Consider the following 15,894-nt stretch of genomic DNA (forward strand, 5'->3'; position numbering starts at 1 on the left):
TAATAAATACAAATAACTCATATTACAGTTTAATGTTGTACATCTTTACTTTTAGTTTCAAAAAGAGTTTTAATTAAGATAATATTAACTTATTGGGGCCCTTGGAAGTTTGCCCACTGGTTGAGATTGGTTTATATTTATGTTCTAAGTGTGTTTGAAATATTACTCTCTTTTCTTCAGTTATAACTGCACGTTCAGGTTTTCTGACTACAATGCCACACTCAATATGGCGGAGTGATGACGCCAAAACCAACCTGTACGTCACAGCTGGTCAAAGGTCATTTGTATTTTCCCGGGAAAACGATCTGACGTTCTAATCCACATGACCTCGTGTGTATATGGTATTTACCTTTTTACAGTCTATGGTATTTACACTTAAATCGGATTTCTGGCCTCGTGTGTACGTGAGAGGTAAGCTGTGTGAATCGCTTTGAGCACCAATAAAATTATTTTTACTCTAACGTCTGTAAAACACAACGTTTATTTAACACAACTAAACTCAACAGCACAATACACATGCAAAAAAACGCAGTAAGGAGTTGAGCAGTCATAATCAGTTAACAAATACGTAATAACAGATACACAATATGCAGCATCGTATTTATGATTTCAAAGTTGCCTTTTAAAGTTGATTTTACCAATAATATTGCTTTGTGAGTTTAAACTTTAAACATTGAAAGTAATGCAAGTTTTTATTGATTTATATATTTTGACATTTCTTTTGGGAATTATAATGACATATTTTTCTTTGTTTACTTTGTTTAGCATTTTCCAGTATTTGCGGAATGTAAATGATGTTGCTCTCAGCTAGTCTCTACAAAAGTTTCACTGCAATCTCCTGTGTTCAGAGCCCTCACAGGGTGTGAATAGACCACTTGTCCTGTGTCATTACATAACAATACACGTTTCTGACACCTAAATGCCCAATAGCAAGATTTACAAAGTGTCTGAAACCTGCAATCATTCCAGCCCACCTTTATAAGGTCTGATTAAACACAAAACCCACACTTTCACTGTGTGCAGCCATGGAGAAGATAACAGAGAAGATACTGCTGGAGAAAAGCTCTCCAAAGGCCAACAAACTGGACCAGATCAAGACCCTCAAGTAAGAGTTTGTGATTTCAAGGCACACTATGATGTGTTCTGGTCTGTCAGTCAAAAGTTATTTTTTAATAATAATTACAATGTCTAATGCTCACCAAGGCTGTGTTTATTTGAGGAAAAAAACTATTGTGAAATGTATTCCTATGATGTCTTTACTCCAGTCTTCAGTGTCACATGATCCTTCAGAAATCATTCTAATATGTTGATTTGCTGCTCAAGAAACATTATTATTATTATCAGTGTTGAAAACCATTTTTTTGTGGAAACTGCAATATACTACCTTTTAAAAGTTTAGGGCAGAGGTGGACAAAGTACACAACTTCCTTACTTGAGTGAAAGTACAGATACTACTGGTCAAATATTACTCCGTTACAAGTAAAAGTTGTAAAGACCGATTTTTACTTAAGTAAAAGTACAGGAGTATTTGTTTTTAAAAGTACTTAAGTGTCAAAAGTAACTTTCAATGCATTATTTTATTATTGTTGCATTGTTGTGTGTAATACTTACAGTACCTTATGCCTCTGAATCTATGCCTACCAACCCTCATCAATATCAAATTTATATCTAGAACACAGCTCCAGTAGTGGGATTGAATATGAGATTGAATAAGTGCACTCAATAACGTCCACAATGGTTTCGGACACCCAAATGGCTGTTCCCTCAAATAGTGCCATATTTAAAGTTTTTTGGCTTTTAGTATGAATATGTTAGTCTTACTGTTATCTATAAGCTAGTGTGCTCCAAAACTATGACAAAATTTGCATTTAGAAGACCAAACCCAATGTTGAAAATGAAAATCAGGTTGATGTCAGAATCCAACACCAGATTGACATTGATCTCCAAGGTTTGACAGACGTTGTATTGTGATTGAAAACGAAAATCGGGTTGACGTCAGAAACCAACATCAGTCGGTTTCTGACATCATTTTGACTCATTTCCAGCCACAATGCAACCCCTGCAGGTCCCTGCAACCAAAATCATCTCCTGACTGACATTACTACTTTCTACTCAAGGACCTGACAGAATTTTAGTGGAGTAAAAAGTAAGATATTTGTCTTTCAAATGTAGTGAAGTTAAAGTAAAAAGTTTCCAGAAAAAATAATACTCAAGTAAAGTACAGATACTCAAAAAGTGTACTTAAGTACAGTACTCAAGTAAATGTACTTTGTTACTGTCCACCTCTGGTTTAGGGTAAATAAGTTAATAAATTAATACTTTTATTCAGCAAGTGTGTGTTAAATTGATTCAAGTGATAGTAAAGCCATTTATAATGTTACAAAAGATTTCTATTTCAAATGCTGTTCTTTGAACTTTCTATTAATCAAAGAATCTGGAAAAAAAAAACATATCAGAGTTTCCACAAAAGCATTAAGCAGCAAAACAGGTTTTTTTTTTTTTCAACATTGATATCAATAAGAGCCATTATTAATAATTGAGCAGTAATTCAGCATATTATGCTGAGTAATGATGCTGGAAATTCAACTTTGCCATCACAGGAATACATGACATTTTAAATTATATTAAAATGGAAAACAGATGTGTTAAAATGTAATAATATTACTGTTTTTACTGTATTTTTGATCAAATAAATTCAGCCTTGGTGAGCAGAAAAGACTGAGCAATCAAAAAAACATTAATAAATTTTAATTTGACCTCCAGTGTATTAAAAGAATAAAGATAACTATTTGAATGTCCTTAGGTTTGTAAAATATCTGATCTGATAAATGTGTGTATTCTCTGCTCAGCCTCTCACGCATGGGTCTGAAGAGCGAGGATCTGCCTGTGCCTCTGCTGTCTAAACTCTGTAGTCTAGAGCAGTTGGATTTGTCTGGGAACATGTTGCAGGAGATTCCCAAAGGCCTCTGTCTACCCTGCCTGAAGATCCTGAACTGCTCAAGCAACGAAATGGAGGACGTGACATCACTGGAAGCCCTGAGAAACATAGAGGAGCTTAGACTAGAGGACAACCTCTACCTCACAGTGAGAATCACACTTTCAACCCTCAGAAATCAGAGCATCATCAGTGGCGTTTGTTGACACTATCAGTCTTGCTGTCTCAATAAATTGTTTAAAAATTTTTTTTAGGTCAATGATGAACACAAAGTGATCTTCCTGTTACCTAGACTGAGGATGTTCAATGGGAAGGATATCAGCTCTACGGCTCATCACATTCGCCATGGCAGCACTGAGATCCTCAGGAAGAGGGTGAGAACTGACTTTTACACGTATTCATATCATTGTCACCCGTTACCCTGTTTACACCTGGTGCTAAGATGTGTTTTGGTCGATCGGATCATAAGAAGACGAGGGAGACACGTTCCCGTTTACACCTGGTGTTTTAATCCGTCTCTTTTGTCCACTTTCAACCACTTCTGACCTGATTTCTCAGAGGGGAGGGTTTATGGGCTGGTATTTTCAGAGTTTTTTCAGATCTTTCGATTTAATGGACAAAATACTGTAAGCTTGTGCAATTTACATATGAATGCGACCGGAGACGACAGAAAAACATACGGAGAGCATCAGCTTTAGTTTCTGCTCTGACAGCCACAAGATCACGCCGAACGCTGTGAGTGTGTGTTAGAAATCAGGAATGCTGAGAGAACATTGTGCTTGGTACGTTTTTCATCTTCAACCCAAACTTGGTAGCCTGGGAAAACCCAGACAACTTCCGGCAAATTTAGATTTGCTCTGCAAGTAGTCTGGCAAAGAGCTCATTCAAGCCGATTTCTAATCCGTGGTTGAAACCACGGCACCAATCAGAAACATTGGGGCGGGCTTTACACAATGACGATCGCTCTGATTGGTTTTAGGTCTATCCAATTGCGCCCAGAGGCATTTGAGCGACGTCCGTTGGTGAAGCGCATCAACTTTTAAATGCATTATTATATTCAAATTGCAAACACATGAGGACAGTCTCCATGAAAGACCCACTGGCAGATGAACGTGCTACTACATTTCTCTCCGAAACGATAGGAAATTAAATTAATTTAATAGAGGATTTTAACTGTGACAAGATGATTGACAGGGCAGTTTACGTGACAGGATGCACGCGACAGATCCGTCCGATAAAGATGACGAAGTAGTATGTCCCAAAGCTTGCCTACTTTTATGCTACACATTCAAAAAGTGAATACATTTTCTTCACAAAAAGAGTACATACTTTTATGGCGTAGTGTAACTTGGGTCGAATTGGGACGCAGCATATGGCTTTACACGATGAAGAAATCTCAGACCTTCGTCAGCTCCTGTCTGCGAAGAATCCTCCAGATCCGCTGGCCAAACACCATCAGCAACCAGTATCCAATTGCGCCCAGAGGCATTTGAGCGACGTCCGTTGGTGACGCCCCTTTGGAAATGAGTTATTAATGAAGCTTTGCCAGACCATAACTCAGTTACTACTGAGAATGGTCTGGTTTTAACCAGGCTACAAACTTGGGTCTCCAGCCGACAAAATTTAAATCTAGTCTGGCTAGCGACCTTCCCATAATCTTTACACATTAGGTCTGTAGGCGGAGAGTAGATGGTCTTTTGTGGCTGTTTGAACACATTCGACCACATGAGTGTTATACTACGAAAGCAATCCGGTCGAATGCATTTTCGACTACCTCTGGAAGTGGTTAAAAGTGGACAAGCTCAAAACATTTTAGACCCCGTTTACACCTGTATTTAGTGTCGCCCACTTGTGATCCAAACGCCAAAACGCATCTTAACACCAGGTGTAAACAGGGCCTATGTGATATTTCTGTCTGGTTTTTGTTATTGTTAATTTCAGTTAGTTTTTATATTTTGAAAGATCCCATGAAACTGCTATATTATTTCCTCATTGTTTTTTGACCTCAGGTGATTGGTTTGTGGGAACGAAGCTTCAGTCTCCCTGATCCCGTCACGGCACAGAGTCTGGCTGCTGTGGAGAAGAGTTTTGTGAATGCTGCCTACAGCCAAATCAAATACGGCCCCAGTTCCTTGAGCGATTACACAAAGTTTAGGGTCGGTACTCTTGTGTGTTTACTGTGTTCACTGGGTCCTCCTGACGCAGATCTTTGCATTAATAGAGCCTCTGTGTCTCTGTGGTTGCATTTTAACTCATTTTGTTTTTGCTTTTTAAGCTTGAAATGATTGCAAAGGAATATTTTAAGTCACTGACCTGCAGTGAAGAAGGAAGCGAAGTCCAAGACGTTACTCCAACAAAAGAGAATGAGGTAAAGACAGTGGTCTAATTTTTTCGATTTAAAGCCAAATCAAATCAAAATGTTAATGGTACAGTTTAATGAACCTTTTGACAAAATATAATCATACACACACGTTTCTCACCTCATCGCATTCAGTTTTGAATGGCATCATTATTTAAATGATTGCATATTTTCAATTCAAAATGGTGAAATTACAATGAAAAAGAGGTGCATCACTGTATGTTACTGTGGGTCGTTAAACATATCCATCTTATCACGCACGCACTCTTTCACTGTGAAAACAAAAACCATATGCTAATAAAGTATGAACTATCAATCAGACGACAGAAGGCATGTTGTAGATTGTGTACAAGTTTTTCAGCAAATTTTGATCATGTTTCCCATCCCAGGAGATAATTGCATAGAAGTTAAAGAACATATGTGACCCTGGACCACAAAATGGGTCACATGGGTCACTTTTTTGAAATTGAGATTCATACATCAACTGAAAGCTGAATAAATAAGCTTTCCATTGATGTATGGTTTGTTAGGATAGAACAATATTTGATCGAGATACAGCTATTGAAAATCTGGAATCTGAGGGTGCAAAAAAATCTAAACATTGAGAAAATCTCCTTTAAAGTTGTACATTTATGTTCATGATTGTGCTGCATTCACTCACAAAAATAAATGGTTTATATATTTATGGTAGGAAATTTACTAAATATCTTCATGGAACATGATCTTTCCTTAATATCCTAATGATTTTTGCCATAAAAGAAAAATCGATAATTTGCGTGCGACATGTGACTGGTTTTGTGATCCAGGGTCACATATATATTTCATTGTTTTACACAACACAGACTCCTACAGAGAGAAGGACTCGTGATCTTGGTGGTAACGGTATCACAAGTCCTCAGAAAAGAACCCGAAACAGCACCGAGGTGTCTGCAGAGGCCAGTCCACGAAAGTCAAGTCGCTTGGCGAGTGCAGCTCCGGTTGAGGCTAGTCCACGAAAATCCACTCGAGTGCTGAGCACTCCACAGAAAACTGACTCTGGATTGTCCAGCCCCAGAAAGCATGCCAGAATGACCAGCACGGACACTCCCGAGGGAAGTCCAAGGAAATCAAGCCGCCTGGAAACTATTTCTCAGAAAGTTGTTAGCAAAACTGAAAGCCCCAGAAAAGCTTCTAAGAGGCCAGACATCTCTACGCCCACATCAAGGCCGGCCAAACGTGAGAGTCCGTTGAAAACAGCTAAAGATCAGACTACAGCTCAACAAAGCAAACAGAACACTGCCAACACTCCTCGGAAAACTACCAGAATCAAGCTCCATGTTCCTCAGGTGGGTCAAAGACATGGCGCTTATTTTTTTTCTTTGTTTTTGGGATCTACTGGAATGGGTTTTTATGCTTGAATGTTCAAAAAACACATAATTTTTTCACATATTTTACATTATTGCAGCATCTCTCTTCCCAGTCTGTCAGGAACGCCCAGTTTAGTTAATAGGATAGTTAATAGTTAAAGGATACATTAACAATGACTTGAATATAAATCATCTATGAAAGTCAAGGTCTCAAATTATAATGAAGAAAAAACACTTAATTTGAAGAATAAGATTCTTGAAAACCTTGAATACTTTCTTGAATACTTAAAAGTAGTTTTAAGTATATTTCAGCATTTATTACTTTGTTATTTTTTTAAAAACAAAAGCATTTTTTTAAACATTTGGTTAAAATTTACATTTATAACTTTTTATGCCAAATTAAAGTCCTGCAGAAAAAAAATGCAGATAATTTGACCTTTTTTGTGACAAGGTAAGGTTGGGTCAGGTTGTAAAACATCACGTGGCTTAGCCCCCCATTTTATGATATTTATTTATACATACATAAATAATTTCAGATATTTGTCAAATACCTTGAAAAATAGGGTTAAGGTTAGTATATTTAGTCATGTTTTTGAGGTGTAATGAAAATTTGGCATTGCAGTTACTTTTTACTTAGACCACATGACATTTTTAGAGTCATCAAGTAAAAACATGAATACAAAACGTATTGTAAACTAAAATTTTTTTATCTCAGACACTCCTATTTGTTGTTTTTTAACTTTAATCAGCTTTCTGACCATGGTTTTGGTCTAAACAATTTCCTTATTGCTCCAGATTATTGTATTTGCATGTCTATTGCCACTGAATCAATCTTAAGTTGTGCTTTCCTATTGTTGCTTTTACTGTATTTGTATTCTGTTTACTGTTGATTGCTCATCACACAGTCATTAGCGCATCATTAATGTGCGTCTCTCTCCCCTGCCGTTCCAGGAGCCGGTGCGTCTGCAGCCGTTCCACGTCCTGCAGTGTCACAGTCGACAGGACAGTCCAGACGACTTCAGCACGCAGCTTTGGGCCTGTGCGTTTGAGCCCACGCAGGAATGCAGTGGTGGAGGTGAGCAAGGTCAAGTCATTCAAAGAAATGAAATCAGCTGTGCTGTGTGCTTGAATGTATTATTGATCTGATACGTCTTCCATTGCTTTTAATCTGTTAGATATCAGAGATGTGTCTCGGACAGTTGCCACATGTGGAGGGGAAACTTTGTGTGTGATTGACTGTGAGTCAGGACATGTGCTGAAGAAATACAAGGTTCCTGGTGAGGTGAGTGCAAAGAAGTTCTGTACAATACCATCACTTTCCACCGGGTGGCTGTGGTGTTGGCCAATCAGTTTTCTGTATCACAGAAATGAGACATGGGCTATTCAGACAATCATATCTCAGTTCTGCTGTCTGCATTATACAGTATGTGCATGTGCACAGTATGCAAATATTCCATATGCATTGAATACCTGAGTTCAGTTCAGTATTCAACAGTGCAGACTTTGAGAAATATTTTTCCCACAATGCAACGCACACAACTTGATGGTCCATTTGTAATGAATGTACTAGGGATTTTTTTTATAACCAATACTGATTATTTGAATGTTTATTTAATATTTTACTTTTTTTGTTCAATTTCATATCACAACCACACAAAAAAAAAGCACAAAAACAACAACAACAATAACGATAAAATGAACAACAGGCTAAATAAATATGTTTTCAAGGGAGTTTCAGCTTTTATCAGCTTTACATAATTGTTATCATTCAGTTTAAACTACAGTTTACAGTTAGGCTAAGGAATAAAGGAATAAAGACAACTAGTTCACTGGAATACATTTCAGGAAAGCAACAATCAAAACGGTAAATATTAAATCAATTACATTTGAGTCTTAAGAATGGCATGTTAACAGAATTATTAATACTATATAATATTATAAATGGCAGTTTTGCATGCAATTCTTGAAATGTTTATTGATGGATCCCATATTACCAAATCAATATCTGATAAAGGATGCTTAAAAATGCTTAAATATATCAGGGGGGAAATGTTGGTAAAACCAATCTCTCAAGCATACTGAAAGTTATTGAGTTATTACTGAAATGTATGCTTACTGATCCCATATACTTTTTTTTTTAATACACAGTGTATATAGTACTGTTTTCCATTGTGAACAGCCACTGACAAATCTATTTCAATTTTCTTTGGTTTGATGTCACAGAATCCAACCTAGCCTGTCTGCATCCAGTGCCTGTAAATTCAGTGTTGCATTCCCTGTTGTCTTGCAGGAGTTCTTCTCTCTAGCATGGTCCACGGTGCTGATGTCCAGGACAGGAGGCTCTACCCGACCCTGTAATATCCTGGCTGCTGGGGGAAAGAGGGGTCTTGTAAAGCTCATCCATCCCAGAGTCAACCTGGCGTTCGGAGAGTTTCGCGCTAGTCGACGTGCCATTTCCATTATGCGCTTCAGTCCACGCAACGCTAGCTTTCTCTTCAGTGAGTGAAACAAACCGTTAATACAATAGGGGCTTTCACCAGTGGAACGTTTTCATAGTTCCTATAACTATTGGCTGAAGTACACACTTTTTGGCATGTTAGCACTGCAGGAACTGGGAATGATTTTAGTTATAGGAACGCCTTTTGGGGGAACTAAATTAGCTCCTACTTCAGATTAGGGTCTAACCAGCACTATAGGAACTACCAGTGATGTAAGTGTACGTTGATTGGCCGACGTATACCATGCGAAACACCAGCACCTGCCATTTTTAAAAAAACATATAAACATAGTTTACATATACCATGGCGGGAGGAGCAAACGACAGACACAGTGGGTGTGGCCTCCCTCCAAAAAGGGAAAGAAGTGTCCAATGGGAAAAAGTGCCTCCCTCTTCATTCTGGGATGCGAGGGGCGGCAGCTCTCTTCTGTAGCAGCTCGGTTTCCCTGGGACCGCAGCGTTTAAGGGGCAGGGCCCTCTCTCATACCCACTACAGTCGGGAACCTGGCGAAGGCCGGCGATTTAAGGATCGCCGAAGTCCAGGCACTTCACAACCTTAACGCTGTGGAGTTGTTGACATTGTTAAATATTGCGCTTAAATGATGTAGCTGTCGGCTGGCTTACGTCGCTTCAGAGTTCCTACTGGCGGTGCGAATGCAACCAGGAAAATGGCCCTAGGGGAGCACATTGCCTCCAATGGTCTCTACGATCAACTTAGGCTTACAGTGCTTTGGGAAACGCACCCCTGATGGTCAGTTCCTATAACTGAGTTTACCTGGTGCCAAAGCCCCTATGAGACTAATTGAATTACAACTTATTTGAGCTATATAGACATAACTAAAAATCACTTTGTTTCTATTTACAGCTGGAACGTATGAAAATAAGATCTTTTTGTGGGACATTGGTGGACTGGATAGTGATTACAACTTTAAAATCAGGTTATTTATTATTTATTTTCCTGTAATTTGTGTGCTGCATTTATGTTCAAAAGCATTTACATGTCATTTTTAAACTCTAGCACACTTGTCCATAAGTGTTGTATTTCTTCGATTACCCACAGTAAGCTGCTGGTCCTGGAGACGTGCTCCACTCCTCTGCATGTCTCTCTGCTCCCCACGTCTCCAGACACACACCTTCTCTCGGCCTGTGATGACGGGCTGTATGTGTTTGACATCCAGCTCAGTAAAAACACACAGAAGAGGTTTGAGTTTTTCATCAGTTCAGATATTATCATCCCTCTGCTGATTAATCTGTGTGGCAAAGAAATAAAGTTTCTTTATTGAAATCTACTTTGCTTTTTTTTTTTCAGAAATGAGGAGATGGAGGTTGTGTTTCCAATCTACAAGAAAAACGACAAGAAAAACACCTACCGGACTATTGACGGACTGAGCTTCCTCTCAGATGATATAGTGGGTGAGTAAATAATAAGAAAAGTACAGGACTAGTTGACCAAAGAATACATTTAATATATAATGTATATTTTACGTGGATTATTATTGATGAATCATTATTATTACTTTAATACTTGGTATATAATTATATATTTAAATAATTAATAATTGTTATTACTGATGTTGTTGTTGTTGTTACTATTATTCACTAAATATATAATTTTAGACATATTTGTAAAAATAATTTCAAAGTCATCTTTTTTTTTTCTGGACATTTTGTACCTGTACATTTTCCATTTACAATTGTGCCTAGTATAAGGCTAGGCATAGTGACTCTTAAAGGGATAGTTCACCCAAAAATGAAAATTCTGTCATTAATTACTCACCCTAACCCTCAAGACTTTCGTTCATCTTCGAAACTCGAAGATATTTTGATGAAATCTGAGAGCTTTCTGTCCCTCCATTGACAGTTACGCAACTACCACCTTGATGCTTCAAAATTTCATAAAGAGATCGTAAAACTAATCCATATGAATTGAACGGTTTAGTCCAAATTTTCTAAAGAGACTCGGATGAATTTATATGATGAACAGATTGAATTTAGGCTTTTAGTCATATATCAACTCACACATCAGTTGTGGTAAACGGAAGCTCAAGTTTGTTCGCTTGACGTGTGAGAACCAATGAGGTTCATTCTCGTGTTACGCAGCACGTTTGAGCTTCCGTAAGAACCAATGAATAAATGTGAATAAAAGCCTAAATTCAATCTGTTCATCATATCAAGCGATCGTGTCTCTTCAGAAATTTTGGACTAGTTTTATGATCTCTTTATGAACCTTTTGAAGCGACAAAGTGACTGTCAATGGAGGGACAGAAATCTCTCAGATTTCATTAAAAATATCTTTATTTGTGTTCCAAAAATGAATGAAAGACTTACAGGTATGGAACGACATGAGAGTGAGTAATTAATGACAATTTTTAAATCACTCAATTAATGTGGATTTTTTTACTTATAAATCTCTTTATAAGCATTTTGAATTTTTGGGTGAACTATTCCTTTAAAATGTTTTGTGGCCTTTATATTGAAGGCAGTAATGATGGTTGTCATTTCTCCTCCCAGCGTCCAAGAGCCACATGCAGGGCTCTATCTACCTGTGGAGCTGGAGAGCTACACGGGCATCTTGGAATGGCAGAAAGAAAGAGGTGGCAGCTGTTGTTCTGGCAGAGCTGCAGTGGTCCAGCACTGAGATCCCATACCTGTCTCTAGGCACCTGTCCAGGTATTCATGTTGTGTGTATGAAATGTCATATGGTCAAATATAGGGACAAAAAAAAAAGTCAGTATAAATATGCAGAATCTGTCTGGGCAGTGCTCAATAATAATGTACCAATCACGGGTGAGATTTGCATATATGCAGAAAATCTGAAGGCAAAACTGATGTGCGATTGTTTTTTCTTGTAGGTTATGGTTATGTGGTGTGTGGGGATGATCAAGGCAGACTATGGATGTACCATATCACAGACACCATGATGGAAAACTTCAAGAGTGGAAAAACGATTTCAGCCACTGAGGTAAGTTAACCATTCCTGGGTTAGCGATACGGTACGGATTTAATGATAATATTTTAGGGCATGCACTGAAAAAAATGGTGAACTATAAATAATAACGTCCTAATGAACTGGTTTTATTCAAGTCAAAAATATTATATATTATTGCTGAATCAACCTAAATGCATTATTTTTAACCAACAAAATTCATTTTTATGGGTTAAATCAAGTAAGCAATAGCCACCACTTTTTGGTGTTTTGTTTGTCAAGTTTTCTCTCAGTAAAATCTCTCGAAGTAATTCTGTTAGCTGCAGTATAGACACACTAAATCCTTTAAGAAAGTGTCAACATGTCAATTCTAGAGGAGTGATTGTTGTCTATGGTTGTATACTGAGCTCCTGGATCTCATCTTCCTCTTTTGCTTGTGTTATTTCAGGTGCTGGAGTGGCCGTCACCGGTTCGAGCTGGAATGGGTGCATTAGAGGGGCCTTCTATCAACAGCATTGCCATGGATCCTGATCTACATTACTTAGTTGCCCTTACTGACAAGAATATGGCTGTGGTTTGGAAGAGAGAGAATCACTGAGGAAAAAGAGATGTTCAGTTGCTGGCAGTATTTCTCCTTATTCTGAACTCGACTTGAATTGAGATCATGATTGTTTGAGGAGAGCAGGAGTTAAAAAGAAAATGAAGACTTCACCTGTTTTTAAGACTTATTGTCTCAAAGAGACAGAGGACGATTTATTTAGCCATCGTGTGAATTGTTCCTTTTCCACTTTTACTAGGTAGAAGGCAATTGTAATTGCAAACTCATTCATCATTTTTTCTTATTTTGGTCTTCAAAAAAAATATTAAAGGGGACCTATTATGCCATTTTTCAAAGTCTTAATTTTGTTTTTGGGGTCTACTAGAATAGTTTTTCATGATTGAATGTAAAAATAAAAAAAACCTCTTCCCAGTCTGTCTGAGCTGCGCTTCTCAAAAGCAACGTAAGCCTAGGGAGATCGTAGAACCATTGGCACCAATGTTCTTTACGATCAACTTAGCTCACGATGCTTTTGAGAAACGCAGCCCTGTTTAGTTCCTGTCTCTATGAAGTCCCTCCTTCCGAAAAGCACAGTGTGCTCTGATTGGTCGGCTGGACCAGTGTGTTGTGATTAGTCATCCACTTCAAGTGTGTTTTAGAAATTTCACCCCGCTTAACTACTTTGAGTGACTTTGAGCTTTGTAACTTTGCAGACCTTTTTTATGCGCTAACAGCAACATTGCACACTAAAGAAAGATAAAAATGTAAAAAAGCATAATAGGACCCCTTTAATTTCAGAGAAAAGATTGTCAGAAAATAATGACAAAACAGGACTTTTTATATTTTTGTTTTAATGAATAAACTGGTGTCATACACCATTTTCTTATTTACACGACTCTCATTCATGCTTCATACTTCATGTTCACAGGACATGTTCACAATCTGACTAGTTGCTAAGCTGATGCAGAGATACACACGTTGCTGAAGCAGATTAATTGGTCTGGAACGATGTGTAACATAAAAGTGACTGATTTCTGCCTCTACAGCTCTCAATTGGGTGCGCTGCATTTCCATATTTCACCATAGATATACAATAGAAAAATGTGAGGTGCTGTTGAGTTTGGGAAGGTGTCTCTGCCCTCTTAGTACAATCATTACATACTGTAGCCTATCTGCCTGCTCAAACCATATGCTAAATGTTTTATTTCCAATTCACTTTACATCTTAAAATAGTGCAAACACTGAAAAATATGTATTGCAAGTTTATGTAGAGGTCTATCTTTTCAAGTGGATGAATATTTTGTTTTGGGCAGAGGTTCTCTTATCATTTACTCTCTCACTCTACTCAACTCATGCTAGAGCTCACATCCCTTTTTTGGGTGGAGTATTTCTTTAACTGGTTTATTGAACTGTGAAGAAAAGCAGAATTAGACTTTGGAATGGGATTAGTACGGTATTTATGTACTTCAATTATTCCCTAGTGACCCTTAACATTATGTGAGGCAAATTGTTATTTTTTTCAACTTTTTATTTTATTTTTAGAAGTGCTATTTCTATGGTCCTGTGATATAGATGTCTGCTTTTCTTTTACTGACAGCCTGTCACTATTCACTTTCATTGCATCTCCAGCTCATGCATCATTGCATCTCGGATTCATTGCAATCCATACAATAAAAGTAAATTGTGATTGAGATGAGCGTTCCACAGAAGGAATAAACCAGCACAGTTTAGATCACCAAGGGAGTGAGTAAAAGAAGAAATTGCTTTTATTGGGGGTGAACTATCTCTTTAAGGAAAACATGACACAATTTACCCCACTCTCGCTTAATGGGTGTTGGTCATTTAAAAAGAAACTTAAATATACATATTTAAAGTACTTTTGCTTAATAAATGTCGCTTTCCCTTCAAAGCGAATTACACAATAAAATTCTGTTTATATAATCTGCGAATATATGTGGTGTAGTAGTCAAAGGAAGTGCGCGCTGCTGCGCGTGTCTGTCTCATTGTCCTTGTGCTGCGCCATGACTCATTGGCTTTCCGTTGCTGAGGTCGTGATGACCCAAAAGCCCCGCCTCCTCTGATCGCTGATTGGCTGATCACAAGTGTCTTCAGATAAACACCACAAGAGACGGCATTTTTCACATCTAGTGATGTGATGGTGCTAGAGACATGCAGCCTTTGTGCACACATACACTAGCTTTTTGGATGGCGAGCTAGAAAGGTTTTAATTTACAGACAAGGGATTGTTTTTTTTGTTTGTTATTTGGGTTATCAGAGTGTGAAAATGCGCGGACGCGTGACAGGCCAGGCCATGGAGCTGCTGGGTAGCGGCGGCTCCAGGATCAGCGTGACCAGGTTCTTTCTATCCCCGTCAGCCAAAGCCTCCGCTCCGCAGTCGACCGGAGTAACGTTACACGGCATCGACAAAAGATTTCGATCTACATCGTCCATGTCCAGTTACTCTGAGCTGGCTCGGGAGCGGTCCAAAACCGTTACGTCTTTTTACAACCAGTCTGCCATCGACGCATCTGCCGAGAAGGTCAGTCACCATTTCCCGATGTTTTTGCATCAACTCCTGTCTCTCGATAATGGAGGTCGATACGCTTTGGTCTCCATCCATGATTTGGATGGCCTAATGAACCCACTTTTGACGGTTACTCGTGATGTCATCACACTGACCGAGATTCTCAACAAACGTTACTCTGCTTCTAGTTTTTTGAGACGTTATATAGCCTCAAATTTTTCATTTCAGTGGTAAAATGGGTAAGGTAACATTTACTACCACATATGAGATTGCTGTAAGTTAGTCATCCGGTGAAATTCCATTTAGCTGTTTAGCTGCTATCAGTAACCATAAAAAAGAATACCATATCCCCAAAATAATTTAACTTTAATAATTTAAATACATATAATTGCGTCCCCCGTTGCCGTTGTCCAATAATACCCAATAACTGTGTCTTGATTGCTGGCAAACATCTTCGGTGTCAGCAGTTAAACAGCCATGAGGTCTACACACACTCACAGCAGGTCTCACACACCAAGGGCAGTAGGCTTCAAAAATCTCACAACCATTTGACAAGTCAATTTTATTTGTTCTTACACTTTAAAAAACATGCGTCTGAATGTCCATCATGGTCTAAGTCGTGCTGGTTTGCACGGTATCCTTATGTAACCTGTCCTACTTTGAGCATCTCACTGGGACTGTGTTGGTGACTCAACAAAACCCAATGTGATTACTGTGCTCTGCCACTGCTCTTTTTGTACTAACAGGTTCATTATGTACATTTAAGATA

The 15,894-nt window shown here is 38.3% G+C and overlaps 2 protein-coding genes across 3 annotated transcripts in view; both read left to right on the forward strand.

Annotated features, from left to right (window-relative positions):
* The first annotated feature begins 284 nt into the window (after positions 1–284).
* On the forward strand, positions 285–13,495 carry lrwd1 (leucine-rich repeats and WD repeat domain containing 1). 2 transcript variants are annotated; one of them, XM_084114173.1, is made up of 16 exons: positions 285–411; positions 970–1,105; positions 2,850–3,084; positions 3,190–3,309; positions 4,945–5,091; positions 5,211–5,303; positions 6,137–6,619; positions 7,592–7,715; positions 7,816–7,922; positions 8,931–9,138; positions 10,003–10,075; positions 10,198–10,338; positions 10,447–10,550; positions 11,649–11,807; positions 11,990–12,099; positions 12,512–13,495. In XM_084114173.1, exons 2-16 carry the CDS (start codon positions 1,026–1,028, stop codon positions 12,659–12,661), a joined length of 2,334 nt encoding a protein of 777 aa, XP_083970299.1. In that variant the 5' UTR covers positions 285–411; positions 970–1,025; the 3' UTR covers positions 12,662–13,495. The 2 variants fall into 2 exon arrangements, with proteins under 2 accessions (XP_083970299.1, XP_083970298.1); XM_084114172.1 differs by having other exon boundaries at positions 289–411; positions 1,024–1,105.
* Positions 13,496–14,699: 1,204 nt separating this feature from the next.
* bckdk (branched chain ketoacid dehydrogenase kinase) overlaps positions 14,700–15,894 on the forward strand; it is a 28,234-nt gene continuing 27,039 nt past the window's right edge. Inside the window, exon 1 of the mRNA XM_084114174.1 lies at positions 14,700–15,140. Within this exon, the coding sequence (XP_083970300.1) occupies positions 14,886–15,140 (255 nt within the window). The 5' untranslated portion in view covers positions 14,700–14,885. The remainder of the gene's footprint in view (positions 15,141–15,894) is intronic.

This window comes from Abramis brama, assembly GCF_963993115.1.
Source record: "Abramis brama genome assembly, chromosome: 5".
Classification (NCBI taxonomy): Eukaryota; Metazoa; Chordata; class Actinopteri; order Cypriniformes; family Leuciscidae; genus Abramis; species Abramis brama.

What these genes read in the sequence shown, in the direction of transcription:
- lrwd1 (XM_084114172.1), top strand. Translation starts at nt 339, where the DNA reads ATGGTATTTACCTTTTTACAGTCTATGGTATTTACACTTAAATCGGAT. An exon ending in GCGATTACACAAAGTTTAGG is followed by an intron (nt 5,092 to 5,210) that starts GTCGGTACTCTT and finishes TTGCTTTTTAAG; the next exon opens with CTTGAAATGATTGCAAAGGA. An exon ending in CTCCAACAAAAGAGAATGAG is followed by an intron (nt 5,304 to 6,136) that starts GTAAAGACAGTG and finishes TACACAACACAG; the next exon opens with ACTCCTACAGAGAGAAGGAC.